The following is a 28,000-nucleotide window of genomic DNA, read 5'->3' on the forward strand; positions in this document are numbered from 1 at the left end:
CAGGTGTGGGCAGCTCCTGAGAGCACCCTCTCCGGAAGAGTAGGACTGAGAGGGCCGGCCCCACTGAAATGCACGCCCGTGGATGCAGCAAGAGGTCGGCCGGGCAGGGGGAAAGGGCATCCCCTTCCATTCCAGGAGCTGCTCTTCTCGTAGGTCACACCCAGGGCCCTTCCCCAGAACTGTACTCCTTCCAGCCAAGCCCACTTCCTCTGCTCACAAGAGAAAGGAAAACTCTTTTGCTGGATGCAGAGGTGTACAATGAAGAAGGGGCCGCCTTAGGCTTTGTATCCAGGGCCCTTTTATTTTGTTCTTTTGGTCAGTATTTACTACCCATTTGACAAGCATGTCCCAAGCATTTCCTATGTACCAGGCCTGTGCTGGACACTGGGGATGAAATTGAGAACAAGCCATCCAGGTGCCTCTGCCCTGCAGGGCTGTCTTTAATCATGATGTCCAAAGCTGGCTCCACGGGCTGCACTTAGAATAAAATAAGACAGTGATTTCTGGGTTCCTGCAGTTTCTGGGTTTCTGGAGATCTCCATGTGAACGGCCACCTTTACGTAAGCTTCATAAAGAGTATCTGCTTGACAAGAGCACTTTTGGAGTGAGATGAACCATTTTCGAATCTCAGTTCTGTTTCTCCTTGGTTGAGTTACACTTGATCTTAGCCAAAAGGCGGAGAAGTGATCCCCTTGGTTGAGTTATTTAATCTCCGGCTCATGTGTGAATTGTAGACAATCCCATCCACCTTGCAGAATTATTTGGAGGGTCCGATGGGTAACGGCTGCAAGATAACAGTGTCCAGTACGTGGGGACACTCAGTAAACGGGGTGACGATTACCCCTGAGCACTGGGGTTTCAAATCCCAGCTGAAGATTCTGTTGGAGTTGGCATGACCTTGTGTTGCAAGACTGTGGCTCCTAAAATTGACTGGTTTTAAGAATCACTGTGAGAGCTTTTTAGAATTACAGTTTTTCGAGCCCGAAACCAAACCGACTGAACCGGAAGCGGCAGGGATGGGCCTGGAAATGTGCATTCTCAGAGGTCTCCAAGTGTGCAATCCACAGTGCTAAGCAGCGCCTCTCAAATCCAGCCCACCCATTTATTTTCCAAAACTCCTGGGAGGGACGACAGAGGCGCAGGGCTCTGTGGAAGCCGGGCCTGCACCCCTCCCCCAGGCGGCCTCCTCTCCACTCTGGGACCAGCCCTGCCTTCCCCCAGGCTGCGGTGGGTCCCGGAGCACAGCGGCTGCTCATAAAGCTCCCGATGAAAGGCACGCTGGACAGGAGAGGTCAAGGTTCACACAAGCAGCTCCGCCTTCTGTTTCATTTACAAGTGGCAGTCACCTCATTAAACCCGGTCCCCCTCCACCCCTACCCCACCCTCACCCCCAGCCCACCGCACGCAACCCCACACCCGGTCCCTCCCGCTCAGCCCTGGCCGGCACACAGAGGCTGGGTTGGAGATCGAGTGGTCCAGAGATGGGCAGGTGACCTGCTGGACATGCCCACCCATACTCCAGACTTGCCTAGTGCCTAATGTATGGCATGCACTCAACACGTGTTTGTTAAACTTGGTGTTTATAAATGCATAAAAGTGGCATTTTGTGAAGTTGCTGCAGCACAACTTGGACTTGGAAAGCAGTGCTGATCCCTTCAGAGTCCTGGGGAGGAGAAAACGCAGCGATTGCTGTGTGCCCCCGGCTGACTTTTCACCTCTCCTAGCCTCTGTTTCCTCCTCTATGAAGGGGTTACCGAGGTGATTAAATGGAGCAGGCCACACGAAAGAGCCTAGCTAACGACTGGAACATTGCAGCTGTGCAGTCGGTGTTCCTGAACCCACAGAGGGCAATGGAGACAGAACGTCACACAGAGTTAACTCTGCCCAGGCACAGTGGCTCACGCCTGTAGTCCCAGCTACTTCGAAGGCTGAGGAGGCAGGGCAGCTTGAGCCCAGGAGGTTGAGGCTGCAGTGGACCATGACTGTGCCACTGCATTCCAGCCTGGGTGACACGAGGAGACCCTGTCTTAAAAAAAAAAATTAAACAGAGTTAACTTCAATTATGATGACAGCATGGAGGCTGGCAGGCATGGGGGCTGTTAGACCACACAGAAGGACCTGAGGTCCTCAGCAGGGTTTACAGGTGGCTTCTGGGGAGATGGGAACCTGTAAGCCTGGACCTGAAGCAGGGGCTTTAGCCAGCCAGGCCCAGGGGCCGTGATGGAGCAGAGAGAAGCTGCACACCAGGCCTCGAGTGGAAGGGGCGCACCTGCACATCTGAAGCCTGGGGAGAAGCAGGCCTGGTGATTCAGTACGTGTCCAGCAAGGGAAGGGAGCCGGGCGAGGCCAGGGAGTGGACAGCTGGACGCCTGCTGGACCTCCCCCAAGGAAGGCTTCCGGGCTCCGGCTGAGGGATCATGAAGTGCTGAGGTGCCTTAAGCCCAGGGGCCCATGACTGGAGTCGCCCCTACCATTTCATTTTAGTCTTCACGCCAGTTTATGAGCTACCCAAGCGTCCCAACTTTGTTACCTTAGGATCATTCCCCAGGGTCCCACGTACACCCTACTCCCCTGCAACAGGAGAGGCCTGCCTCGCTCCTCTTGGACTCAGCGCAGCGCTGGTGCCCATCTCTGAGTGGTGGAGGCTTCAGCATTTCTATACAGCAGGGGCCTGGGGAGGCTGGAAGGGAGGCATAGGGGACCGGTCATCAAACATTTGCAGAGCAGGCTCAGTTTGTTTGAGAGAGGAGCTGGTGGAGACCATCAGAGGCTGAAGTCCACTACGGCCCCACAGAGCCCCAGCTGCAGGATGCCAGAGAAAAGAGCGCCATTCCTGCCTCCGTCTCTGTGAAGGGCGTCCCAGGCTGGGACTGGGTGAGGTGAAGGAGGTTCCTCACTTCCCTGACCAAGGCCCTGCCCGTAGCTCTCACCACCCTCTCCTCGCCTCTGCCCATCCCTCCTTGCCTTCCCACACAGGTCTTGTGGGGGCTCAGGCACCCTCATCAGTACCCCTGCATCATGGGGCCGCTGCTGGGCCTCCCCTAAGCGGGGCTCTCCCCAGTGAAAAGGAGGCTGAAGAGAGGATGGCGCCGAAGCTGCCACCCAGAGGAGAGAAGGGAAATTAACACAGAAGGAGAGACTGGAGAGAGAAAATAAGAGACAGAAAATGAGAGGCAGGGAGCGAGGCAGGTGCGAGGGGACGAGAGTGCAATCTTAACAGAAGGGGAAGGCACTAACCAGGGAACACATGCTGGGGCACAGAGGGATGAATATGTATAAACACTGAGAGTCAGACAGGGACACAGACTGTTGCAGGGACCACAACAGAGGCTGGCAGATGATGGGCGGCCTGTCATCTTTTGGAGCCAGGCCCTGTTAGGAGAATTCTTGGCCTCAGTTGATGCTGGGGGTAGGATGGAGTGTGCCTTCCCCTCCAATTTTTCCAGCTGGAACCCTACATGCAGCTCCAAGCTTTCCCCATCCTTTCTGAGGTTCCGGCTGCAAAGACTCCCAGGACGGGCCAGCCGTGTCGCTGGGCCTGAGAGTGGCCCACCCAGGGCCCACCTTGGGCAGGTGGGGGAGACCGTGGGCTTCCAGGAACAAGGAGCCCCCAACAAGTACAAGAAGGACCCTAAGGGCTGGGTAGGGTGGCAGGGTGGCTCACACTTGTAATCCCAGCACTTTGGGAGGCTGAGGTGGGCAGATCACGAGGTCAGGAGATTGAGACCATCCTGACCAACATGGTGAAACCCCGTCTCCACTAAAAATACAAAAATTAGTCAGGCGTGGTGGTGCGCACCTGTAGTCCCAGCTACTCGGGAGGCTGAGGCAGGAGAATTGCTTGAACCCGGGAGGTGGAGACTGCAGTGAGCCCAGATCACGTCACTGCACCCCAGCCTGGTGACAGAGCGAGACTCCATCTCAAGAAAAAAAAAAAAAGAGGACCCTAAGACCCACCAGCCAAACAGATCCTCCCACACTCCTTCCAGGTCTGCACCGGACACAGCTGGGCTAAGTGGTGACCTGAGACCCAGGGAGAGCTGAAGCCGGGGAGTTTCTGGGTGTCTTGATGTTGAGGGGTAACTTGTCTGCTGCTTGGAGGGGTCCTTGAGTTACCGGCTGAGAGGATTATCAGGACGGTGCAGGCCTCCAGGTGTGCCATGGCCCTGACTCCGCAACAGCTCTGTGCTACCTACCTCCCCCTCCCTGGGCTTTCTGACCTCTGCCCTCTCGTGCTCCCCTCCCCTATGGGTCAGGATCCAAGCTCCCCAAGTTTGCTACTTCTCCAGCCATGTCGCTCCCTGCCCCAAGCTCTACACTGCAGTAACACACCACACTACTTGCAGACACATCTAGAAACCACAGCACTCCTTCCTCTGGAATGCCCCTCCCTTCTCTCCACCTGAAAGCTCTCAGGTCCCCATGAAGGCCCCCTCCCCACCCAGGCTGCATCGGCATTTTGCTAGTGATCTCTGGATGCCTGGGTGCCTCTCCTGCAATCTCTCTGAAACATGTCAGGTGCTCCAGGACAGGGCTACAGCTGCATCGCGACACCCACTACGGCCAACACATAGCCCGGGCCCCTAGGTGATGGGTGGACAAATGAGATGTGGTCAGGATTATAAGCCACACCTCGCCTGACTGGTTCTCCACTTCCTTTTTGTCTTTCCACCTAGATGGCAGGCGCACTGTGGGCAGAAACTGTATCTTCTGCTTCCTTGCCCTCTCCCTAGTTTCAGACAATGTTGTGCATGACAGACACTTGCTGACAGGAAGAGGGGTCAGAGTCTTGCGTGTCCCAAGGGATCCACCTGAATTCTTCAAGGACCCTGCATTCCGGGCACCAGGGACAAAGCCAGGTCCATGTGTGGTTTCTCTCTTTTCTAGGGGCTGCAAGTTGGAGAGATGCCCTCCCCTCCCCATAGAATCCCAAACCCTGGTCTGGGGCTCATTCAGGTGGATTTCGGGACAGGCCAGAGGGAAGGGACAGCAACGGAGAGCTGGGGATGGGGGCGCTTTTCCTCGGAAAATAATGAGGCAATTAGAGGAGGCTGAGAGCAGTTCCAGATGTGGCGGCTGACTGCTGAGATAGTGACGTGTACTTCTAACATGTCAGCACGCTGGGGACTGAGGCTGTCTGCAGCTGCTGCAGCTGTCACCTGGCCCCACTGTGCTGCTGCGGTTACCTGGCCTAATGGTTTTGGAATGAGCTGGGCTGGGGCCCACGGCCTAGAACCCTGGTCCCCAAAACTTCTTGCCAGAAAGAAACTCAACCTCAGTAAAAGCCCCATCTGCTGAGGGCCGTCAAGACATTCACCGTCACCTGCCTCGCTTTGAAGTTCAATCCCCTCCAGGACAAGCTTTCAGGGGAAGCTCGGAGCCTGGCCCCGAGCAAGCGCTGGGGACAGAACACAGTGTGGTTGGATGTGGCCCTAGGCCCAGAGTTGCCTAAAGTCCAGGCACGGGAGACAGGACAGGGACAAAGCCCCTCCGACAGGAAGCAGCCAGTGGCTGGCACTGATCAGGTGCACACAAAGGTGTCTGTGTTCCTGTCTGGCCCCTCCCCAGCAGGCCCTGGACCCTGCCCTCTCCATCCCATCTTTCCCAGGCGTCCTGAGCTGCCTGGCCTTTTCAGCGATTACTGGCACAGGATACCAGCACTGACAGCTCTTGTCACAGTCCCCCAGGTCTCATTCATGCTGGAGAGGCAAGGACAGCTTAATTCCCAAACTCAGACACAGGACTGCCTGCCAGATAGGGCATGGGGCTGCCACTGACCCCCACCCCTCCCTCCCTAGGAGGTGGGCACCTGGGAACAAAGCCTCTGGTGTCCCCTCTGCTCTCCTCCCTCCTCTGACCTCCCCTTCCCCTTTCTGCACCAAACAGCAGGTGCTGATGGCAGCTAAATTGTCCAGGGATGAGTGATGCTGGGTGCTTAGGAGGATGAGAAGGAAAGAGCTTTGGACATGACAACCTCAACCCTTCCCCACTCCAACCCCCTTTTGGGGACAGAGAAAGGAATTGATGTCAGAGGTAGGGGCTTCCCTTAGCCCCAGTATTCTGAGCTTCTGGCCCCCACACCAGGAACCAAGGAGCACTGGCTTCATGCCAACACCTTCAAACCACCCCACACTCCGTGTGGAACCCAAGGCCCTTCAGGAGCTGTCGGACAGCCCCAGGGAGCTGCTGGCCATGCTGTGTTCTCCTGGCATCTTCCCACTCCCAGGCCAGCCACCTTGGCTGGGGGTATCTGCCATGACCTTCACTCCCTGAGCCCTTGGTCTTCACATCTATGGTGGACAATCCCAGATGGGGGTTCCCCAAGTCCCGCCCAGTTTGGGAAACAACTGTGCCCCCTCCCATTTCCGAGGCCATCTCCTAAGCTAGCCTGGGAGCTCCTCACATGTGCTCCTGAGGTTCTAACAACCACTTGGGCACAGCCTGCCCTCTCCGGAGTCAAAGCCACTAATTCAGCTTGGAATGCCCTTCTCCATATGCAGTGTGGAGGAACTGACCCCCTTTTTCTGCTTTTCCTTTCCTAGTTCTCCCCCAAACTACAGTCAGAATAGCAGAGTTAGGGCTGTTCTTCATTCCCATTAGGACTCTAGAAAAACAGACTAATGGCCCCAAAGAGCGTAACCGCATGACCCTCCTCCTCTAGAGAAAGTGCTAGAAATCTAATCGGGCAGCAACATAGCACCGTGGGTAAGGCCATGCGTCCAGGCCTGTTTCCTGGCTTTCTAGGTGCGTGCCCTCAGGCAGTCTGCCCAAGCTGATTTCCTCATCTCTGAAATATCTCCTTCGTGGAAGCACTGCGGGATTCAATGAGCTTACACAGCACAGCCCCAGCACCGTGCCTGGCTCGCGGCCAGTGTCCGATAGAAGCCAGCCTCTGCTGCTGTGACCACCTTCCCCAGCAGTGGCTGGTGTGTGCTATGGGCTGACTGTCTCTCCCAAATTCCTGTGTTGAAGCCTCAACCCCAGTACCTCAGAATGTGACGACCCTTGGAGATAAGCCTTTAAGGGGGTGAGTCCATTGAAATGGAGCCTCGAGGACGTGCCCTCACCCACTCTGACCAGTGTCCCTGTAAGAAGAGGCAATCAGACCACAGCCCACACCGAGGAGAAGCTGTGTGAGCGCACACAGAGAAGGCAGCCATCAGCAACAGAGAGGCCTCCAGAGAAACCAAGCCTGCCAACACCTGGATCTTGGACTTCCAGCCTCCAGAACCATGAGCAAATGAATTTCTGTTGTCTAAGCCACCCAGGCTGTGATATTTCGTTATGGCAGCCCCAGCAAACTGTGATATTTTGTTATGGCAAGCTGCAGTGTGACCAGTCACTGCCTGGGATGCCAGGCCCCAGAAAGGACGGGAAGGGCCCGGGCAGGATAGTAAAAGGCCCGATGTCCAGGTCCCTTCTGGGAGGCTTCACTTCCAAGTACAGTCTGGATTTCTAAACTGGATCCAAACATTGAGTTTCTACACTGCCCTTCTCTGAGATGCTGAATTTGTGGGTTCTAGTAAGGGATTAGGGGTGTTGTGTCTTCTCCCGAATAAGTAATCTCGGCATAACCAGACTTAGGGTCTTGAAACTAGAAAGGATCTCAGAGATTGTCTTATCTAGAGACTGAGATCATCAACTTTGTCTCAACTGCCCATTTTACAGGTGAGGAAACTGAGGTCTGGAAAGATGGTGACACAGCTAGCTAGCGGCAGAATTTAAAAAGAACCCAGTTGCCTTGTCTTTCTATTAGGAGACCTGCCTTCCTGCTCCAAGTGTACACTCGCTCATCCCTGGCTGGGATCTGGGAAGGCTGGAGAGAGGAGAATCGGGACTTCTCTTTTGGTCTCTCAGCACCTGGTTCACTGGAGAAACACAGGTTAAGAGTGGGGCTCCCAAGTTAGACGGATGGGTCAAAACCTAGTTCTGCTGTGTACAGATGTGGCCTCGGGAAATCAATGGACCACTCTGGGCTTCATGTTCATCATCTGTAAAATGGAAATAAAAACAAGGAAGAATAGTATATCCCTCACAAGGCTATTATTGGGAGCTTTTAAACATAACAGGCTCCACATAGGCCACAAAGGTCGAATGCAGAAATTACCACAAGTGTTGGCTTTCGGGGGTCCGTGTGGGAGTAGGGAAAGGAAGAGTGAGTCTCAGCTGTGATCACAGGCCCTCTAAGCCTCTTGCTTGCTTTCTCTCTTGGAATTTTCTTTCCTAGGCTGGAGAAGTAGGGTGACAAGGGAAATCTGGCTTATAACTCCAGAAAATAAACCCAAGGATACTTCTGGAAAATTCTGTAACTTTAGGCAGGAAAAAGGCCAGACTCCCCGGCAGGGCCAGGACGGGCTGGCAGCCTTTCAGACACGGCTTGACGGAGGCCCTGGTGTGAGACAGAGGCTCGGAGGACCGCACAGAGCCCAGGGCACAGTGGCTCGCTCCCTCTCTGTCCTCCTGCCACCTTCCAGCTCCCGCCCTCTCTTTTCCTCTGTCTTCTTTCCCATGAAGGTGGCACCTTCAGTGGCCAGTGAGTCCCTGGCAGCTGTGAGTGAGTGAGCCCAGGCTTGGCAGCTGTCTGTTAGCAACGGAGTTGGAGCATCCCAGCATGGGGGTGATGCCCACAGCCTGAGTCCCCTTCCAGCATGGGGAGCCCCTGATTCCAAGGGGGAGATTCTCGCTTGACCCTCAGAGCGGTGTTGTATGCATGAAGTGATGACCACATGCCCCTTAAAGCCAACTACAGAGAAAGTGGGTGGATGGGTCTGGCCACCACAAGCTCCTCGGAACACAGGCTGGAGGTCTGGGATGAGGGGCCCAAGGCTGTCCACCTGGGCGGCAGGGAGGCCCGAGAGGACAAGAACCAGCCCCAGAGAACGGAGAGATGAAAGAGGTGATGAGGACAAGCTGGCGTCTTCCTGGAAACCTGGATGGGAGAGGAGGCAGTGCCAGCCGCTCTCCCCGTGGGCCTCCCCCCTGCTTGCTCTCTGACCTCGCTAAGCACATCAAAGCGGGAGCCCCTTCCCCCAGGCTGGCTCCCTGAATGGCCCAGGTCATCACTGGCTCCTTGAAGCTGCTGATGGACAGACGGTAATCGCTCCCAGCCTGCTGAAAGAGGACGCGGCTCCAGGTCGGAGCTGGGCCTCGGTGGGCTCCCTGCATGGGAGGCTGTCTTGGCTGCCCACTTCTCGGTCCCCCTCACGGCTCCCTGGGACAGTCTGGTTAGCTTGCCTTGGGGAAAGAGGGTGCTTGGGTAGCTCTGATGCTGGGGTTCAGAGGCCCACAGGCGCAGCAGGTGAGATGTGCAGAGACCTAAGGGGTCTGAGGACCCCTCAGTCCATGTCAGACAGGCCGTGGGAGCGGCAGAGGATCCTGCAGGAATGGCAGGAGTGAGGCCTGCCCTGGGGAAGTTCGTCACCCAAGAACAGCAGAGGATGAAGGGAACAGCCGGGGCTGGCACTCACACACTTACGTGTCGAAGACACATCATTGTAGCAGAGGCATCCAAGCTGTCACTCTCTTACTTTCTCTCCACTATTTAGTAAATAATGCAGGGAAATAATCCATTTACCTGATTGTGCTTAGTGAAAATTGTACATAACTATCAATTAGTGCATCTGATCAGCAGAGATAGCAACTTTTTACTACCTTAAACCAAAATTAAATCAGCAAAGAGCTAAGAATGCTTGACGTTTAGCTACACTGAGCTCACGTAGTGGGTAAATGCCTGTTCCTATTAGGCTTTTGGGTAGTTGAGGACAGCTTGACTATATTTTCTACATTTTTATAATGAACATGTAACACTCTTCTCACTGAGTGTGTAGGAATCAAATTCTATTTCAACTTCACTCAAAGAGCCCAAAACATGACCTCCTACTACTCCATCCTACACGAGAGAACAGAAAACCCAGCGTCAGGCTAGCTAAAAAAGTAGGGGGCCGAGATTTACAACGCTGGAGTAGCCACGGTGAGGGTTATCAGGGGGTTAGAAAAAGATGGTAAGGCTCTTGTGCGGGATACTTCATACTCGATTAAATCATGTTCCCATTTTTTGTAGTAGCTTAGCCTGGAGAGGGATAAAAGCTGGAGTACTGCTGCCATCTGGTGGCAACATCAGAAAATGCATTTTACTGCGTTCATATTAATACAGTAATAAAACTACATTTTACCCTATGAAATTGTCTATATTTGACCCAGTGTAACCATCAAAAATCACAACTTACAAAAAAATTACACTTGGGAAAGAACAGACTTCAACAAATGGTGCTAGGACGGCTGGCTACCCAGTCAAAATTGGACACCATCCTTATACCACACACAGAAATGATTTAGGATTATAGACCTAAATCTAGAAAACTCTTAGACAAAAATACAGAAGGAAATCTCCAAGACTTTGTATTAGGTGATGGTTTCTTAGATATGACACCAAAAGCACAAGCAACAAAAGGAAAAATTGGACGACATCAAAATCGACAACTTTCCTATTACAAATAATATAATCAAGAAAGTGAAAAGACAACACAAAGGGAAAAAATATTTGCAGACAATACCTCTACTAAGACAGTGGTATCCAGGCTGGGCGCAGTGGCTCATGCCTGTAATCTCAGCACTTTGGGAGGCCAAAGCAGGGGGATCACTTGAAGTCAGGAGTTTGAGACCAGCCTGCATGGCGAAACCCCATCTCTACTAAAAATACAAAAATTGGCTGAACATGGTGGTGCATGCCTGTAAACCCAGCTACTGGGGAGGCTGAGGCAGGAGGATCACTTGAACCCAGGAGGCGGTGGTTGCAGTGAGCCGAGATCACGCCACTGCACTCTAGCCCAGGCAACAAGAGCGAAACTCTGTCTCAAACAAACAAAAAAGTGGAATCCAGGATATATAAAGAACTCCTACAAATTATAATAAAAGCAAATAACTGAATTTAAAAATGGGCAAAAGATTTGCATAGATATTTCTTTAGGATGTATAGTCACCAAACACATGAAAAGATGCTCAGTATCATTAGCCACTAGTGAAATGCAAATCAAAACCACAGTGAGAAACCACTTCACATCCACTAGGATGGCTGTAATCAGAAAGATACGTAATAACAAGTGCTGGTGAGAAACTGGACCCCTCATACATTGTTGCTGGGAATGTAAAATGGTGCAACCCCTTTGGAAAACAGTCTGGCAGCTCTAGAAAGAGAGTTGCCATACGACCCAGCAATTCCACTCCTAGGTAGGTACCCAAGAAGTTAAAATACACATCCACATAAAAGCTTATACATGAATGTTCAAAGCAGCGTGATTCACAATTGTCAAAAAGCGGAAACAGCCACCAACTGATGAATCGATAAACAAAATTTGGTATATCAATACAATGAAATATTATTCAGCAATATAAAGAAGTAAAACACTGGCCAGGTGCTGTGGCTCACACCTGTAATCCCAGCACTTTGGGAGGTCGAGGTGGGTGGATCACTTGAGGCCTGGAATTCAAGAGCAGCCTGGTCAACACGGCAAAATACTGTCTATACTAAAAATACAAAAATTACCCGGGCATAGTGGCACACGCCTGTAATCCCAGCTACTTTTGAAGCTAAGACACGAGAATCGCTTGAACTCAGGAGGCGGAGGTGGCAATGAGCCAAGATTACGCCACTGCACTCCAGCCTGGGCCACAGAGCGAGACTCTGTCTCAAAACAAAAACAACAAAAAAAGAAGTGAAAGAGTGACATGTGTTACATTGTGAAGGAACCTTGGACACATGACACTAACTCAAAGAAGCCAGTGGCAAAGGAGCACATACTCTATCATTCTGTTTATATGAAACATCTAAAATAGGCAAATCTATAGGGAAATAAGAATCTTTCTATTTCCAGAAAATAGATTAGCAGTTGTCTACCGCTGGGAGTGGGAATGGGGAGTGACAGCTTAGTGGAAGCCACCGTCACATGTTGCATAGAGGACCGTGTCGGCCTCCTCGCTGGTCTCCACACTCCTGTGTTTCCTGACAAAGCATTCTGCAGTCCTCTGCTGAAGGTCCGACGGAGTGAGCCAGGAGTAGGCAAACAGCCCAATAGGTGTGGAGGGTGGTTAGTCCTCGAGAAATCATATGAACAATGCAGGGGTTCGGGATGCAGATACATCTAGGAGGTAGGGGCATGTGTGTGGACAGATTTGACGGTGGTGAGAAGGCAGGGGCCAGCTGAGCCTTCGGGGTGTATCTGACTAAGTACAAGTCACCATGGCCGTGCCCTCACAGCATGTGAAAATACCTGGGAAAGGCCGGGCGCAGTGGCTCATGTCTATAATCCCAGCACTTTGGAAGGCCGAGGCGGGCGGATCACCTGAGGTCAGGAATTTGAGACCAGCCTGGCCAACATGGTGAAACCCCGTCTCTACTAAAAATACAAAAAATTAGCCAGGTGTGGTGGCAGGCACGTGTAATCCCAGCTACTCGGGAGGCTGAAGCAGGAGAATCACTTGAACCCAGGGAGCGCAGGTTGCAGTGAGCCAAGAGCACGCCATCACACTCCAGCCTGGGGACAACAGCAAAACTTGGTCTCAAAAAAAAAAAAGAAAAAAAAAGAAAATACCTGGGAAAGAAGAACTTCACCCATCTGTATAATCACCCCTGATTAAAATCCCTTTCCCACTGCAAGGATGGCAGCAGATGACAGTGTTCCACAGCAGGTGCCAGGAGGGAAGTGAACAGAAATATCTCAAGGCTTCTTGCCTGAAAGGATCCTAAGGCCACAACCAACAGGGGCATCTATGCAGACAGCCACCAAGGCTGGTCACTCGCTGGGGGACAGCAAGGTGAAGGGATCCCTAAGAGAGGACATCAAGAGATGACTAAGGGAGTGGGGGATGGAGAGGAAAACTCAGAGTTCTATAATAATTTGCCTTGCTTTCGTCCTTGGTTCCTGGGAGAGAGAACCTAAATCCTTGGAATTTCCCAAGTGATGTTAACATTTTTGTTATTCATGATGAGCCCTAATAGTTTATGCTATTAAATGTGAGGACTCACGGTGGGGCCTTAGTTTCAGGATCGGTAGTTTCAGGCTGGCCATGCAAAAAGACCGACCATGTGATTAGAGGGTTGGCACTTTGAACCCAGCAGAACCGAGTTCAACAATGTAGCCAATAGTTCAACCATGACAACATAATGAAACCCCAATAAAAACTCTGGACACCAGGGCTTGGGTGACATTCCTGGCTGGTGATGCACATCCATGTGTTGGGAGGGTGACACGGTGGGCAGAGGACATGGTAGCTTCATGCTGGAGACTCTCCCAGACCTTGCCCATGCATCTCTTCTTTTAGCTGGTCCTGATTCATGCCATTTTATTGCTACAGCAAAACCATAATAGTAAGCATAGCTAGTGCTTTGCTGAGTTCTGGGAGTCATTCTAGTGAATGATCAAACCTGAGGGGTTTGTGAACACTCTTGAATTCATAGCTAGTTGGTCAGAAGTACAGGTGGCTGGGAAACCCCAGAGCTTGCAGCTGGTGTCTGAAGTGAGGCAAGTCCTGTGGAATGTGCCGTTAACTTGTGACATCTGGCCTAATGCTGGGTAGCTGGTGTTTGAATTACATTGCCCTGAGCCAGCAGATTTTGCACCGCACTGGGAGAAAGCTGTCTGCATCCACATGGCATGCTTTGCACAAGCACAAGCAGGAGGCCATGTTTTTGTATATCCTACCAGGCACTCTGGCTAAAAGCAGTCCAGAGAGCCAAGGACAGCAGACCTAGAAAACATGGTGGGAGGCTGCTCTATTTGCCTGTCCTGTTTAAAACAGGTACCCCCTCCCACACTGCTCTATCCCCAGGAACCTGGGGATGGTCTCAACAGCCCGTTGTGAGTTTGGTTTCTGGTGCAGGTTGCCTATGATCCTATTTCTAACTCACTATGCCCTTCCACCTCCCAGACCTATCCCATCATAGCTGAAGGGTGGGGACGGTGAAATTGGTACTCAGGAGATATTAGAATTAAAGAGGGAAGTGCATTTTAAGAGAAGGGTTTTAGATGGAACTGGCAAAGAATTAGTGGCTAATTGGATTTGGGGACTGGTGCGAGGGAGGAGTTAAGGGTGATTCCCAGGTCTCTGGTGATGTCATCTAAACTAAGGCAGGTAAGAGGACAGGAGCAACAGGCCCGGAGAGGGAGCTCCCAAGGGGAGACGATCACAGGCAGATGGATGTGAAGATAAGGAGCTCAAGGGGGAGATCAAGGTCAGAGACAGACTTGCGAGTCGTCAGCACACAGGTAGAGGCTTCCCAAGTTGGCCCAGCTCTCCCTCTGGGAGAGGGGCAGGATGCCAAGATGGAGCTCTGGGGGGCACCATGCTGGGGCCCTTCAAGGAGCCTGGAAGGAGGTCAGACAAGGAGATGCAGGAGGAGTTCATGGAATCAAAGCGAGTGAGGAGCTCAGAGTGGGCAATTCGGTTATCAAATGCAAAGACGTGTGATATGAGGATTGAGAAAGCGCTCTGTGGGCTTATTAGGTTGGGCATGCCTAGCACGGAAAAAAACCAACTACCCAAAAGCTGCCTCCTGGAGCAGAAGAGCCAGTGCTGCCACCAGAAGGGGCACTGGGAGAGCCGGCCTCCCCCCTCTGCTGAGCACAAGCACCTCCCAGAGCTCACAGCAAACAAAATCCCCACGTGGGCAAGGAGCTGCTGCTTTTCATGGCAAGCCTTTAGTTCTTGATTTTTCATTTTGATTTTTTCTTATTCTTTTTTTAACCAGAGTCATTTGAGCAGAATATTTCTTGATTTTTTAAATCACGTGCATATAGACCTTTGATAAAAATAGAAATTTGAGAAGCCCATTTTCTTATACTAATTACTGTATATGACTTAATACTAAATCATATCTTTTAGCTGGCTCTAATCAGTATTTCAAAATAGATGAAGTTCATTTAAGGCACATTCCAACCTCCTTTGCTGTGTAACCCATTTCTCAGGCCACACTAACCTGGGGTAAAATTCCTCTTATATTATTGTCAGTAATTAAAGATAGCCACTGGGCCAGGCACGGTGGCTCACGCCTGTAATCCCAGCACTTTAGGAGGCTGAGGCAGGTGGATCACCTGAGGTTGTGAGTTTGAGACCAGCCTGACCAACATGGAGAAACCCCATCTCTACTAAAAATACAAAATTAGCCGGGCATGGTGGCACATGCCTGTAATCCCAGCTACTCGGGAGGCTGAGGCAGGAGAATCACTTAAACTCAGGAGGCAGAGGTTGCGGGGAGTGGAGATCACGCCATTGCACTCCAGCCTGGGCAACAAGAGTGAAATTCTGTCTCAAAAAAAAAAAAAAAAAAGATAGCCACTGTACCTAGCAAGACCCACTGCTCAGGCAGTCCAGATCCCACTAAGAATCAGAGAAATGTTAATCCTTTCTTTAGGCCTAAGAAAACACAGAAAAGGAAGAACTTCATCATCCTTCACCCTTGCCTGCCCAACTACGGCAGCAGTGTGGGATGCTACGCGGTTTCTTCAAGCTGCTCCCCGTCTTCCCAGCTGACACCTGTGGCATGTGGGCTAGTGCCTGGTCCCTTTGTGGTGCCTTCCTGGGTACCTGGGATTTCGTCAAACACCCATAAGACCAGGGGTCCTCTTCATCTGTCTCCCTGAATTAAAGTCAAAGATCAACACTTCCTAAGTGTCACATTCCCGTCCCTTTATCTCGAGAAGCATCGTTTACAAGAAATATAAGCAGCCACACTATAGCCCGTGGGCTGAATGTGGCCTGCCATAAGTTTTTGTATGACCTGTGAGTTAAGAATGGGCTTTACATTGTTAAATAGTTGGGGGAAAATATCAAAATAATAATTAGTGTTAGGGACTGAATTGTGTCCACTTCCCTTCCCCGCTCAAAATTCATATATTGAAGCCCTAACCCTCAATAGATCTGCATTTTAACAAGGTTTAGAAACCAGCAGGTGCCCCACCCCTGCCCGACTCCCATTTCAGAGAGGCTGGGTCCCACCTCTGTGGCCAGTGTCCTGGGCTAAACGGCCTGACGTGACGAGCAGATTCCCACACCTTGTCCTCCCTGCACATCCGGAGCAGCATCTGTTCCCAGACCATAGCACCCTGGGACCCCAACACTGGATCTGACTCCAGACAAATCTGTCACACTGCTTTACTGTTTTGTTTTGTTTTTTAATTTGTATTGAGACAGAGTCTCTCTCTGACACCCAGGCTGAAGTGCAGTGGCGCCAGCATGGCTCACTGCAGCCTCAACCTCCTGGGCTCAAGTGATTCTCCTGCCTCAGCCTCCCATGTAGCTGGGACTACAGGGGTGCCATCATGCCTGGCTAATTTTTGTACTTTTTTGTAGAGACAGAGTTTCGGCAAGTTGCCTAGGCTGATCTCAGAACTCCTGGGCTCAAGCGATCCTACCGCCTCGGCCTCCCAAAGTGCTGGGATTACAGGCATGAGCCACCATGCCCAGCCTACCACGCTTCTTAACCCAGGTCCCTCTCAAGCTCAGATGGTAACTAATTACAAGCAGATGACATGACCTAATATTTGATGTTTCTTATGGTGTGCTTAAATGTTCTATTAATTTTTAAAAGGCCATTCCATATTTACAAATAAAAGTTATTTAAAACGCAAACACATTTTTAAAAAATCATACTTTTATGGCTAACGAATCAACATACAAGAGCATTTCAGCTTACTCTGCCTAGCTATAATCACATTCCCTGCATGCTTAAAAGCTGCAGATCAACTAGGTTATATGAGGTTGTTGTCCTGGTCCTTAAGCACCCCCATGAGTCAGTCGACACTAAAGAAGACAGCCCTTTTGCGGGGCACAGAGCCGCTGACCTCGGCTTGAGAAAGGTCTGGGAAGGTGCAGCAGGGCAGACATCTGCCCCAGTCTCCAATGTGGTGACCCCGTATCCCAGGGAAGCTTAGGAATTCTCAAAAAATCAACTGTCACTAGCTTGGTAGCTCCCAGTTCAGCAACCAACACAAAACCCAGCACTGAAGCGCTAAAGAGTCACGAAGAACAGTAGGGCAGCATTTGTGACAAAGCCGGGCAGACAGAACGACACAGCTGGTTCTCAGTCTAGCTCCAACGTGCCCGCCTGGGGAGCAACAGTCCCGCCTCACACTTACTTGTCAGTAAACCACACAGCTAACTGAATTTTCCCAGCTAAAGAGAGCTCCCTGAGATGAGTGAATATCCCCAGATACCTTCAGCCTAGTAAATATTCAGTTTGCCAAATTAAAGACTAGATTTACATCTTGGAGGAGACCATATTTATATATGAGAGTATGAGAATATAAATCACCTGTTACTTCTCCAAAATGTATCCTGACTAGCTCCTACTTTTCTACATTTTCCAATTCTTTTATTTCCATCATCTGTTCCTCTAAGATTGTTCTCCTTTTTGTGAGACAGGGTCTCACTCTGTCACGAGGCTGGAGTGCAGTGGCACAATCATGGCTCACTACAGTCTCAATCTCCTGGGCTCAGGTGATCCTCCTAGCTCAGCCTCCTGAGTAGCTGGGACCACAGGTGTGCGTGTGCCAACACACCCAGCTAATTTTTGTATTTTTTGTAGCAACAGGGTTTCACCACGTTGCCTAGGCTGGTCTCGAATTCCTGGGCTGAGGTGATCCGCCCGCCTCGGCCTTTTCGGCCTCTCAGAGTGCTGGGATTATAGGCGTGAGCCACCGCGCCCAGCCTGTTCTCCATTCTTGTGGGTATTCCTGTTCATCTGTTTCCCTGAATTAATGTCAGTTATCACTATTTCCTAAGTGTCACATTCTTGTTCCTTTTTCTTGACTAGCATGCTTTACTAGAAACAGAAATAACAGCAAAAATATTTAGGTCTTATATAAACAAATATAGTCATCTCGTCTGTGCTTTCAAAGTTAAATTTATTATGCACAGTAATGGGTACCATGGAGACAGGGAAAGGGCTAGAAAGTGGCATCATCTATACAGAGGGAACATATAAAGACTGTCCCGGGGTGTACCCCCCTAACTGTGCTGTCACTCCAACTCTGTCAGAAAGAAAAAGTAGTGTGAGGTGTATTTGTTTGCAAGAAACAAGGTGGAAACTAGATGGACCAGCTGAGCAGGGAGGCCAAGGTCATTTCCATCTATCCCTAATGGTGTTCAGTATAGCCCTCTCCTTCCTGAGACCTAAGAACAGAAGATATGCTTCCACAATAGAGATTTTTGATTTTTTAATGGCAGCACTCTCAAAACTACATTCACGGACCAACCAAAGCCATCTCCAAGTCTAGAAAGGATACATACTACACGCAGTGAAAATGCCAACCACTGATCCAGAATTTTCAAGATGGCACCTTTCCCCAAACTTCTATACCATTCATTAAACATAGACTGCAAACTGCTAGCCTGTAGACCAAATTCAACCTCTAAGTATTATTTGCTTAGGTGCCTAAGCATCTTTAAAAATTTGATTTAGTTGGCAATACACTGGGAGGTTTCACATAAATATCTAGGTTTCCAGCTTCTCTGAAGAAATGAGAAAATCCATTCCCACATGGCAACAACCAGCTGGAGCTAACAACTGTTAGATAGCAGCTGCTCCCCGCTACTGCCTTACACCCAGCCAGCTTCATGTGTGCATGTTATCTGCCTGCCATTCACATCGGCTCTCCTTGCTCAGCAAATGTCCCACCTCAACCTCACACTCAATACCCTTATAGAGTTCAGTAGGGCACCCACACTATAGCTGGGCAATCCCTGGATGCTGTGATATTTGTTAACCATTATGTTCTTTCCAACCACGGGAACCTTCCTAAGAGCTCAAGAGCTTCACTGCTGGATAAAAACAATTCCTGATCCCGGATTCTGACCTTTAGTTTTCCTTTTCCAGTCACTGCCCCAGTCTGCCTGGCCCTGGGCTCTGTTCCATATTGGCAATGAGAGCCCACGGCAGGGAGACTTCCAGCAGGCTTTTCCACAGTGCAGCCAAACTATCAGTAAATAGACTTTGTTCTCCATTAAAAGCCCTGTAGCAGCTGAGTTGCTTTACCTTATCCCACCTGGCTCTTACGCAGTCTGTTCCAAGTGAGAAGTTAGCAGAGTCCTGTAAACAAAGAACAGTTCAGGGGCCAACCTGCGCTCCCAGGTGCCAGGATGCTCTCAGGGTCTTCACTGTGCTCCCAGGTGCCAGGGTGCTCCCAGGGTCTTCACTGTGCTCCCAGGTGCCAGGGTGCTCCCAGGGTCTTCACTGTGCTCCCAGGTGCCAGGGTGCTCCCATGGTCTTCACTGTGCTCCCAGACACTTGGCTTCATTGTTCTCATTTTGATCCTCATTTGGCATCTCTAAACGCAGGCGGTGCAGGGAATGCACAAAGAAGCGAGGAAGTTTGCAGACCAAGTTGAGTTCCTCCTTCCCGGACCCCAGGGCAGGCAGGATCAGCTGCCGGGCGTGCAGGTGAAGGGGGATGTAGCGGGCCTTCGACTGTTCTAGCCCCAGCTTCTTCAGGGTGCCCACAGACAGCTTCTATACAAAGAAAGGACAGACCCTTGAGAGCAAGGCCAACAGTCCACCCTTGACGAACATGCAAGGTCAGGGCACTTCTACTTACAGGGAACCAAAACTAACCCCCTGGAAGACACAGTAATGGAGAGTCTGCTTCAGTGGCATGTCTAAGAAGGGCTCAGAACTCAGGTAAGGGAAAAATGACCACACCAAAGACATTCTTTTTGGCCAGTGCTTTTTGGCCTAACAAGAGAATGGGCTGTGGTATAAGGATGAAAAGGCTTTCCCTGCGGTTTTTTAGTAGCACCATGAAAAGCTGCTCCCAGCCTTCAGAAACACCCCTCCCCTTGTCCACAGCCTCCCAACAAAATCTGAATAAACAAATGTAACAGTAAGCTTTTCACTAACAGATCCTGCAGTTCCACAAGGACAGTAACCAACTGCTCCTAAATTTCTCTAAAATCAAGATAACGAGCTTGGTATCATGTCTGAAGACAATCAGTAGGCTTTGTTGTAACTCATTTCAGAGTTTTAAGAAAAGGAACGCCTAAGTTCTCTCCCGTATCTGCTGCACATTGGGTCAAATTAGTATTACCTGGGGGGCCAACCTATTCCAGTCTGAGTACTTGTGATCACCAAGGATTGGACAATCCAATCCAAAAGACAAGTGAACTCGAAGCTGATGTTTTATTCCTTAAAAGAGAGAGAGAGAGAAAGAGAGAAAACTCGTGAGGAGCTACAGAAACAATACCAGTATTGGCATCTGCTTCAAATCGTATTACATCAAAGTGCAGTAAACTGGCCAAGTCCCAACTATAATAAAGTATAACAAATAATATAGCAAACTATAAGTTATGTAGCACCAGCCAGTTTAGGAAGTAAACGCTGTAAATACTCTAAGTACCTCTCCCCACCACAATTCCCTCTTTCCACCATAGATAACCATTATCATGAACTTGCCGTCTACCATTACCCTAACTTTTTAGTAATTTTACTACATAAGTAGTATTGATTTGCACATTATTTGAATTGTAGTAACATATACATAAAATTTCCTGGTTTAACCACTGGCATTATACTAAATGCCAAGTCAGTGACATTAGGTGTATTCACACTGTTTTTGCAACCACCACCACCATCCATCTCTAGAACTTTCTCAGCTTCCCAAACTGAAACTCTGGACCCATTAAACAACAATTCCCTATTTATCTCCCCTCCTTTACCCTACCCTAAGATTTTGGCAACCACCATCTACTTTCTGTCTCTATACATCTGACTCTTCTAGGTACCTCACATGAGTGGAATCATATAGTATTTGCCCTTTTGTGCCTGGCTTATTTTACTTAGCATAATGTTTTCAAGGTGCATCCATATTGTAGCATGTGTCAGAATTTCCCTTCCTTTAATTCTTTTAAAGCTGAAAATAACATTCTATTTTATGTGTATGCTACATTTTGTTTCTCCATTCATCCCCCAATGGTCACTGGGATTATTTTCACATTTTGTTGCTGTGAATAACGCTGCTATGAATATGTGTGCAAATATTTGATTTTTGGGGTATATACCCAGAAGTGGAACTGCTGGATCTTACAATAATTCTGTTTAATCGTTTTGAGGAACCACTCTACACAGTTTTAAATAAAGGCATTCAACCTGTTTGTATTCTTTTGCTAGCCACAACCATCTCTATGGGAGTCCCCGGCCTCAGATCAGCACCAGAAGCACATTCTCACACAAGTCAGCCACACTACTAGCTGCTCAGAACGAGGCCCTGGACAAAACCTGGTGGCACAGGGTTTTGTGATCCCACTGCGGAAAAGTGACACTCTCACCAGTGATGGGCTGGAGCTCCACGAGGGCGGAGGAGAGAGTGCTGCTGAGCACCTGGTACTGAGTTACAGCAACTTGCGCATTCCGGCTGCGCCGCACTTTCACCATTTTCCCATCGTCCATGCGGTAGCTCGGGGACAATGTCATCTGAAGCCAAAGAAATCAAGATATGATTCCCAAGGAAGAGCAGCAACCCATGCCTCAGGGAGGCTGCTCGCCCACCTTGTGGTGTTGCTGCTGGCCCTGCGCCTCCTTCTCCACAATGGGGATGTCCACGACTCCTGCTGAGGGCATGGGGACATGCACAGTGATGGCCCTGGGGGTGACACAGATCACTGCTTTAGCCAACCAAGCCAGAGAAGAACTCCTAGATTTGGCCACTTAGAGGATTTCACGCTGGACCTTCTGCACTAACATGTGATTTCTTATGATTGAAGGATCGGGCAAGATTCTCTTGGTGTAATGCTTAGCCTGAGAGCTGATAGATTTCACAAGCTTATCTTTTTTACTACTAAAGTCACACATGCTAATTGTAGAATATTTGGGGTAAAAAAAGAAAAAAATTACATTAATAACATGGTCTTTCCAGCCTTTAAAAATGGATATGTACAGTTAAAATAAAATTATGGTAATATAGTTTTGTATTTTTTTTTCAAATAATAAAAGATTGTAGATTCTGACTGCATGGTAAATGAACAAATGAATAATTGGATGAATGAACCTAATAAAACATTCAGAGAACCGTTCCTGGCTCATTTGCCACATAGGTAAAACAGGAGGGAACTGTACCCGAAGAAGTCACAGGGGACAGGCGCGGTGGCTCACACATGTAATCCCAATACTTTGGGAGGCCAAGGCGGGTGGATCACTTCAGGTCAGGAGTTCAAGACCAGCCTGGCCAACATGGTGAAACCCCATCTCTACTAAAAATACAAAAAAAAAATCAGCCAGGCGTGGTGGCGCGTGCCTGTAATTCCAGCTACTTGGGAGGCTGAGGCATGAGAATCGCTTGAATCCAGGAGGTGGAGGTTGCAGTGGGCCAAGATTATGCCACTGCACTCCAGCCTGGGAGACACAGCAAGACTCCGTCTAAAAAAAGAAAGAAAGAAGTCATAGGTACCACAACCACAACTCAATAACTCATTCCAAATCACTTCTGTTGGTGTTCTCCCTCCCATGACCTCATGACCTCACAGACAGGTAGAAGACTGTTTAATCTGTCTGTAAATTTATGCCTCTTTCAGGTCAATGATGGAAAAGTCCATCTGGGTACCTGGTGGTCGGTTGTATAATCACTAACCAAGGGGTCAAAATCCTACTCACACACACTATTTCACAACGCAGACACTCCACTTCAGTTTCAGCTACTATCTGGTACATTTTATCGTATTTTACAGATTTTGTAGATCTTCTGTGACAAGAATGCCCTTCCTAATGATATGACACTACAACTCAAGAATGTTCAATCAGCAAGACCCAACTGATTGATTTCAATTCCTCCATGAACCTGATACCGAGAATGGTTACCAATTTTGAACCTTAATGGACATTTTTCACAAATAACATAACATGTATTTTATAGTCTTAATATTTTGATTGCTTGAATAGAAAAATAAGTCTCTATTTTTTATTTTTTAACTTTTCCTATGAACTAGGTACTGTGTTAAACATTTCACAAGAATCAATCTTATTTAACTCTCTCATAAATCCTACTGTTTCCATTTTTCAGATGAAGAAAACAAAGCTTATGGACATTTAATAACCTGCCCAAGGCCCCACAGCTGTTAAATGACACAGTTGAGAGTTGAACACACATCTTTTTGAGGTCTTAGCTACTGTCCTAAATTCCTCCATTCTCCATAATCTTATCATAGTTCTTAAATTTGATTGTATATCAAATTTTAAAATACAGATGCCAATCCCCACAACCACCACACTTACGAATGAGAACTTCTGTGGGTAAGTCTCAATCATACAGATTTTTAAAGGGTTCCTCAGATTCACAAAGTATCTGCAAAATCTGTAATCTAAAAAGGACTAAGTATTCATTTTATATTCAAAATATAAAATGAATACTTACAAATCAAATAGAAAAGAATAAACAACCTGGGCCAGACACAGTGGCTCATGTCTGTGAGCTGTAAGTGCTGTAATCCTAGCACTTTGGTGGACAGATCACTTTAGGTCAGGGGTTCAAGACCAGCCTGGCCAACAGGCTGAAACCCCATCTCTACTAAAAATACAAAAATTAGCTGGGCATGGTGGCATGTGCCTGTAATTCCAGCTAGCTGAAACATGAGAACCACTTGAACCAGGGAGGAGGTTGCAGTGAGCCAAGATTGTGCCACTGCCCTCCAGCCTGGGTGACACAGCAAGACTCCATCTCAAAAAAAAAAAGGCCAGGCACGGTCTTAAATAAAAAAAAATAATAATAATAAACAACCCTGTAGAAAAATAGGCAAAAGAAATAATCAGTCTGTTCCCAAAAGGGAAACTCAAATAGCCAATAAACATGTAAAAAACATGTAAATTGATAGCCAACATCACTGTTATACAAGGAAATAGAAAATATCTTTTTTTTTTTAACTTATCACAGTGGCAAACCCTTTAAAGATGCTTTGGCTGATAAGGGGAGGTGGGTACTCACCACTGCTGGTGGGAATGTAAACTGATAAAAAACCTTTGTGGAGAGCAATGTGAGTACTATTAAAATTTAAATATACAAACCATTCAGCTCAGCGATTCAATTTTTAGAAATTTATCTTAAAAATACATTCACATATTCTTTGCAATAGGCTCTAAAAAATGAGAAATTACCTAAATATCCATCCATACAGCGGTATTTCACAGAGCAATTAAAAAGGAGACAGCTCTAAACATATGACACAAAATGCTCTAAGATATATGATCCAAGTGAAAACTGTAGGGTACAAAACTGTGTGTGAAATACACTAGCATACAGTAATATGCTTATATATGCTCGACAACTCTGGAAGTTTACAGAAGACACCAGTCACAGCAATTGACGCTGGGGAAGGCAACTGCACAGATGGGGAATAGAGGGTTTCTTTTTTGCTCACGCATCTTTTTTCTATGAAAAACACTGAGGTAAACCTCTATGTGCTAACACAGGATGATCCCCAAGACATAGAGTTGAGCAGGGGAAAAAAGTATAATGTAAATTGTACAATGTGATATATATATAGATATATATGTGTACATACATATGTACACACGCATATACTGCGTACACCAGACATGCATATACTGCGTACACCAGACACGCATATTCTGCGTACGCCGGACACGCGTATACTGCGTACGCCGGACACGCGTATACTGCGTACGCCGCACACGCGTATACTGTATACACTAGACATATATGTAAATGCGTTGAGTAAGAACCAGAGGAATAAAAACCAAACTGATTACATGGGTTGTTACCTCAAGAGAAAACACTAGAATGGCAGAATGGGTGGATTCTCCAGGAGTTTTTCACATGATCTTTGTTGTTTGACTATTTTTAGCATGGGAATAAAATCATATATTACTTGTATAATTAATTAATTTTTTTTTCTTTAGAGACAGGATCTCACTCTGTCACCCAGGCTGGAGTGCAGTGGTGTGATCATAGCTCACTGTAACCTCAAACTCCTGGGCTCAAGTGATCCTCCCACCCTGGCCTCCCAAGTAGCTGGGACTACAGGTATGTGCCACTATACCGGACTAACTTCTTACTTTTTATAGAGAAAAGGTGTCACTATGTTGCCCAGGGTGTTCTCCGACTCTTGGCCTAAAGTGATCCTCCCACCTCTGCCTCTCAAAGTGCTGTGATTACAGGCGTGAGCCACCATGTCCACCCCATGCTTGTATAATTAATTTTTGATAATTTTGATGTATACCAGAATTAAGAACCACTGTTCTATCAGACTTAATATTCTAAGCACCAAAGCTGTTTCACATATTTTTTATAATCTCGCAGGTCATAGTGCAGTGCCTTCTATTAATGGGAGTTTCTGTTTTTAATGGATAAATAGGTGAAAGAAATGCCTCCACTTATACCACCTCTACTGCCATCAGCAGGCCTCATACCAGTACTTCTTCACCACCTGACGGGTTCTAAACAACTCTTGGACTTGATGTGCCATGTCCTTGTCCCAAGCCAACACCATTACACCTGTGGTTTCCTTGTCCAGCCGGTGGCACAGATGCAAGGGCTCTGCCTTGTGGCCATGAAGCATCTTTGCCAGGATAGGTAGTACATCAGTGATGCAGAGCTGGACCCCAGGGCCACCTAAGAAGGAAAAAGCCAAAGGTTTGAGCGGCCAGGAAAAGATCTCGCCAAAGAACTCTCCTTGGGAGAAAAGCCCTTAATGGATAAACTGTCAATATTTTCTAGAGCCTTACTACTGAAGTGTGGTCCAGAGACTAGCAACAATGGCATGTTTAGGGAGCTTATTAGAAGTGAATCTCAGGCTCTCAACCTAGACTACTCAGTCAGAATCTGCATTTTACAAGCTGCCCAAGTGATTCAGAAGCATATTAAAGTTTGAGAAACACCATTCTAGAGCATGTGGCGTCCTCTCAGACATACTTTGCAAAACCATGAGGCCTTCGAGAAGCATTAAATAAGAGTGATTAGGAGGATAGACTTCGGGGTTAGACATTCCTGGGGTTCTACTCTACTCTTCTTACTAGCCATTTTTTTGACCTTGGACACATTACTTCTCTTTCCAACTTTGCTTTCTCGTTATAAAATGTAAATATCTGGAAAACAACTTCATTGGGGAATGGAAAGGCAAAAAACTGTTGCGAAAATAAAGAGAGAAAAAAATTATACAAACACTTGGTGATGTGACTTAATTCCTTGTCTTTATGAACAACTATCTCCGTATCTCCCCAAAAAGCATTACCTTCTTCTAGCTAAAATGGGCCTTTTCCCTCTTTCACAAATGCATTTTTTAAATCAATCTTTCCTGATTCACTTCAGCTGTCCCTGACAACTACATGCAACATTTGTTGAAACACATTTGAAGGTCCACTAAATTCCAGTCACTCTGGGGTTGTATGTTACATATACTCCAACATACACACACACACACACACACACACACAAACCCTTTTTTCTTATGTATCATTTTCTCATTCCCAGTTTTGATGGAAGATAACCTTTAGTCTAGAACCACACAGCCTTTGTATATCTCTACAGCGATCCCTGTAGTCTGCACACAGCGTATTCTACGAATTGCTTACTGTCAGATGTTTAGAAAGGGAGGACTGTCTTATTTATTTATTTCTGTGTTCTCGGTGGTTCCTTATATTGGACGGTAGTTTACAAAAGTTTAATTAATTTGAATGCAAGGCTTTAGAGTGCACCACAAGTAACGTCTCAGTTTTCCTCGGTTGTAGCAGAAAGCAGCTGCAGGTCCCTCCACCTTTCCCGCATGGTCCTTACCATGCACAGGGAGACCGTAGGGCTTATTGATGACCACAAGGTTCTTGTCCTGGTGGAGAATTCCTCGGGTCAGTGCCTTAGCAAGCACGTTGGGGTGGACTCGCTGCAGCTGCCGTGTGAACCGCACTATTTCTTGCACTCTCCGCTGAACAGCGTTTGTGGACACCTAGGGAGAAAGAAGGAGCCGTGGGGAATGCCTGGTGCGGAAGCCGTGGAGAAGACCTTCCATAAAGGTCTGGGTGAGAATCTGAATAGGGAATGACTATCTTTGCATCAGACCCGCGCCGCCTTCGAGTAATTTGAGAGCAGAGATACCCATCTGTCTAACCTGCGTACCGACGCAGTGGTTAGGACTGAGCCTGACAGTAGCCAAAGATCCAGCTCACGGGAAAACACCGTACCCTTACTGACCCCTCCCCTCCGCCTTCTCCCCATTCTCCCACCTTGCGTCCGGGCTATTGACTCACACGCTTTCACTCAGAGGACCCTCCTACCTACTCCCCGTCTGGGAAACCAATGAGCGCACTGCCTCTTGGGAGTTCTGGTCCCTTCGGACTCACCGGCTCCTTCTTTGTGTCTTGTTCCCGTTTCTGGGCTCGGAGCTTCTCTGCTAATCTCTGGGCATTTATGGCCGTAGAGGCAGCGGCAGCGGAACAAAATGGCTTTGAGACGAGAGTGAAGAGACTCCCGCAACCCTGGCCGTTTCCCCGGATCCAGGGGCCCGACGCGCTCCACCTGGGCGCCGCCATCTTACAAGGAAGGGCGGGGCGAGCCAAGACCACGTGAGAAGGGCGACTACAATGAGGCGGGAGTTGGGGGGCCCTGCAGGTCATGTGGTGCGGGGTGGGGCCTGGGCGAGTCACGTGGGGACGGTGCGCGCTCAGTGCGGCTGCGCCGGCCGGTAGCTGCAGCTGGAGCAGTGGCGTTTGGAGGAGACTCGGTGAGTGTGTAGGGAAGCCGGGCTGGGGCTGGGAAATGCCGGTGCCTCAACGGTTTAACGTTTTCTGCGTCCCCGGGATTTCCGTTCAAGAAGAGCACTGGTCTGAGAAACGTTTCTCCTTTTGGTACACGATCCCACTCAAAAACTCCTCCCCGCCCCCGCGCCCCCTTAGGAGCGATGTCCCATAAACGCTCGCCCCAGAGCCCTCCTAGGCACCGACGCCGTCCCTCTTAGCCACTGAATCTCCGGTGATCCGCCAGTCCCCTGCGGGACGCGTCGGGGACCCTCTTGATCGG

General features: G+C 48.7%; 2 protein-coding genes across 18 annotated transcripts in view; one reads left to right on the plus strand and one right to left on the minus strand.

Moving 5' to 3' along the window:
- Positions 1-278: 278 nt before the first annotated feature.
- RPUSD4 (RNA pseudouridine synthase D4) lies at positions 279-27,597 on the minus strand. Of its 4 annotated transcripts, XM_063608877.1 has the most exons (9): positions 27,325-27,557; positions 26,765-26,930; positions 25,402-25,603; positions 21,532-21,625; positions 21,312-21,456; positions 20,075-20,172; positions 19,112-19,500; positions 2,531-2,680; positions 279-2,026 (listed from the first exon to the last, which is right to left on the minus strand). In XM_063608877.1, the coding sequence occupies exons 1-7, from the start codon at positions 27,511-27,513 to the stop codon at positions 19,261-19,263; spliced, it is 1,134 nt and encodes a 377-aa protein (XP_063464947.1). In that variant the 5' UTR covers positions 27,514-27,557; the 3' UTR covers positions 279-2,026; positions 2,531-2,680; positions 19,112-19,260. The 4 variants fall into 4 exon arrangements, with proteins under 4 accessions (XP_063464947.1, XP_063464946.1, XP_063464945.1 ...); XM_063608876.1 differs by lacking the exon at positions 2,531-2,680; XM_063608875.1 differs by having other exon boundaries at positions 279-2,680.
- Positions 27,544-28,000, plus strand: part of FAM118B (family with sequence similarity 118 member B) — a 51,752-nt gene continuing 51,295 nt past the window's right edge. For 4 of the 14 annotated variants that reach the window (XM_055095071.2, XM_055095074.2, XM_055095076.2 and 1 more), the window contains exon 1: positions 27,591-27,704. The gene's annotated coding sequence lies outside the window, so the exon portion shown is untranslated. Of the gene's footprint in view, positions 27,705-28,000 lie in introns of all 14 variants that reach the window. The other 10 variants (XM_008973324.4, XM_055095067.2, XM_055095069.2 and 7 more) reach the window with 5 other exon arrangements.

This window comes from Pan paniscus, chromosome 9 (assembly GCF_029289425.2).
Source record: "Pan paniscus chromosome 9, NHGRI_mPanPan1-v2.0_pri, whole genome shotgun sequence".
NCBI classification, from domain to species: domain Eukaryota; kingdom Metazoa; phylum Chordata; class Mammalia; order Primates; family Hominidae; genus Pan; species Pan paniscus.

Coding starts and splice junctions, on each gene's coding strand:
- RPUSD4 (XM_003819898.6), bottom strand. CDS start 27,597: ATGACCTGCAGGGCCCCCCAACTCCCGCCTCATTGTAGTCGCCCTTCT. Junction 20,173..21,311: donor GGAGCTCCAGCCCATCACTG/GTGAGAGTGTCA, acceptor CTCTCTTTTAAG/GAATAAAACATCAGCTTCGA. Junction 19,501..20,074: donor GGAATAGGTTGGCCCCCCAG/GTAATACTAATT, acceptor TTCTTTGTATAG/AAGCTGTCTGTGGGCACCCT.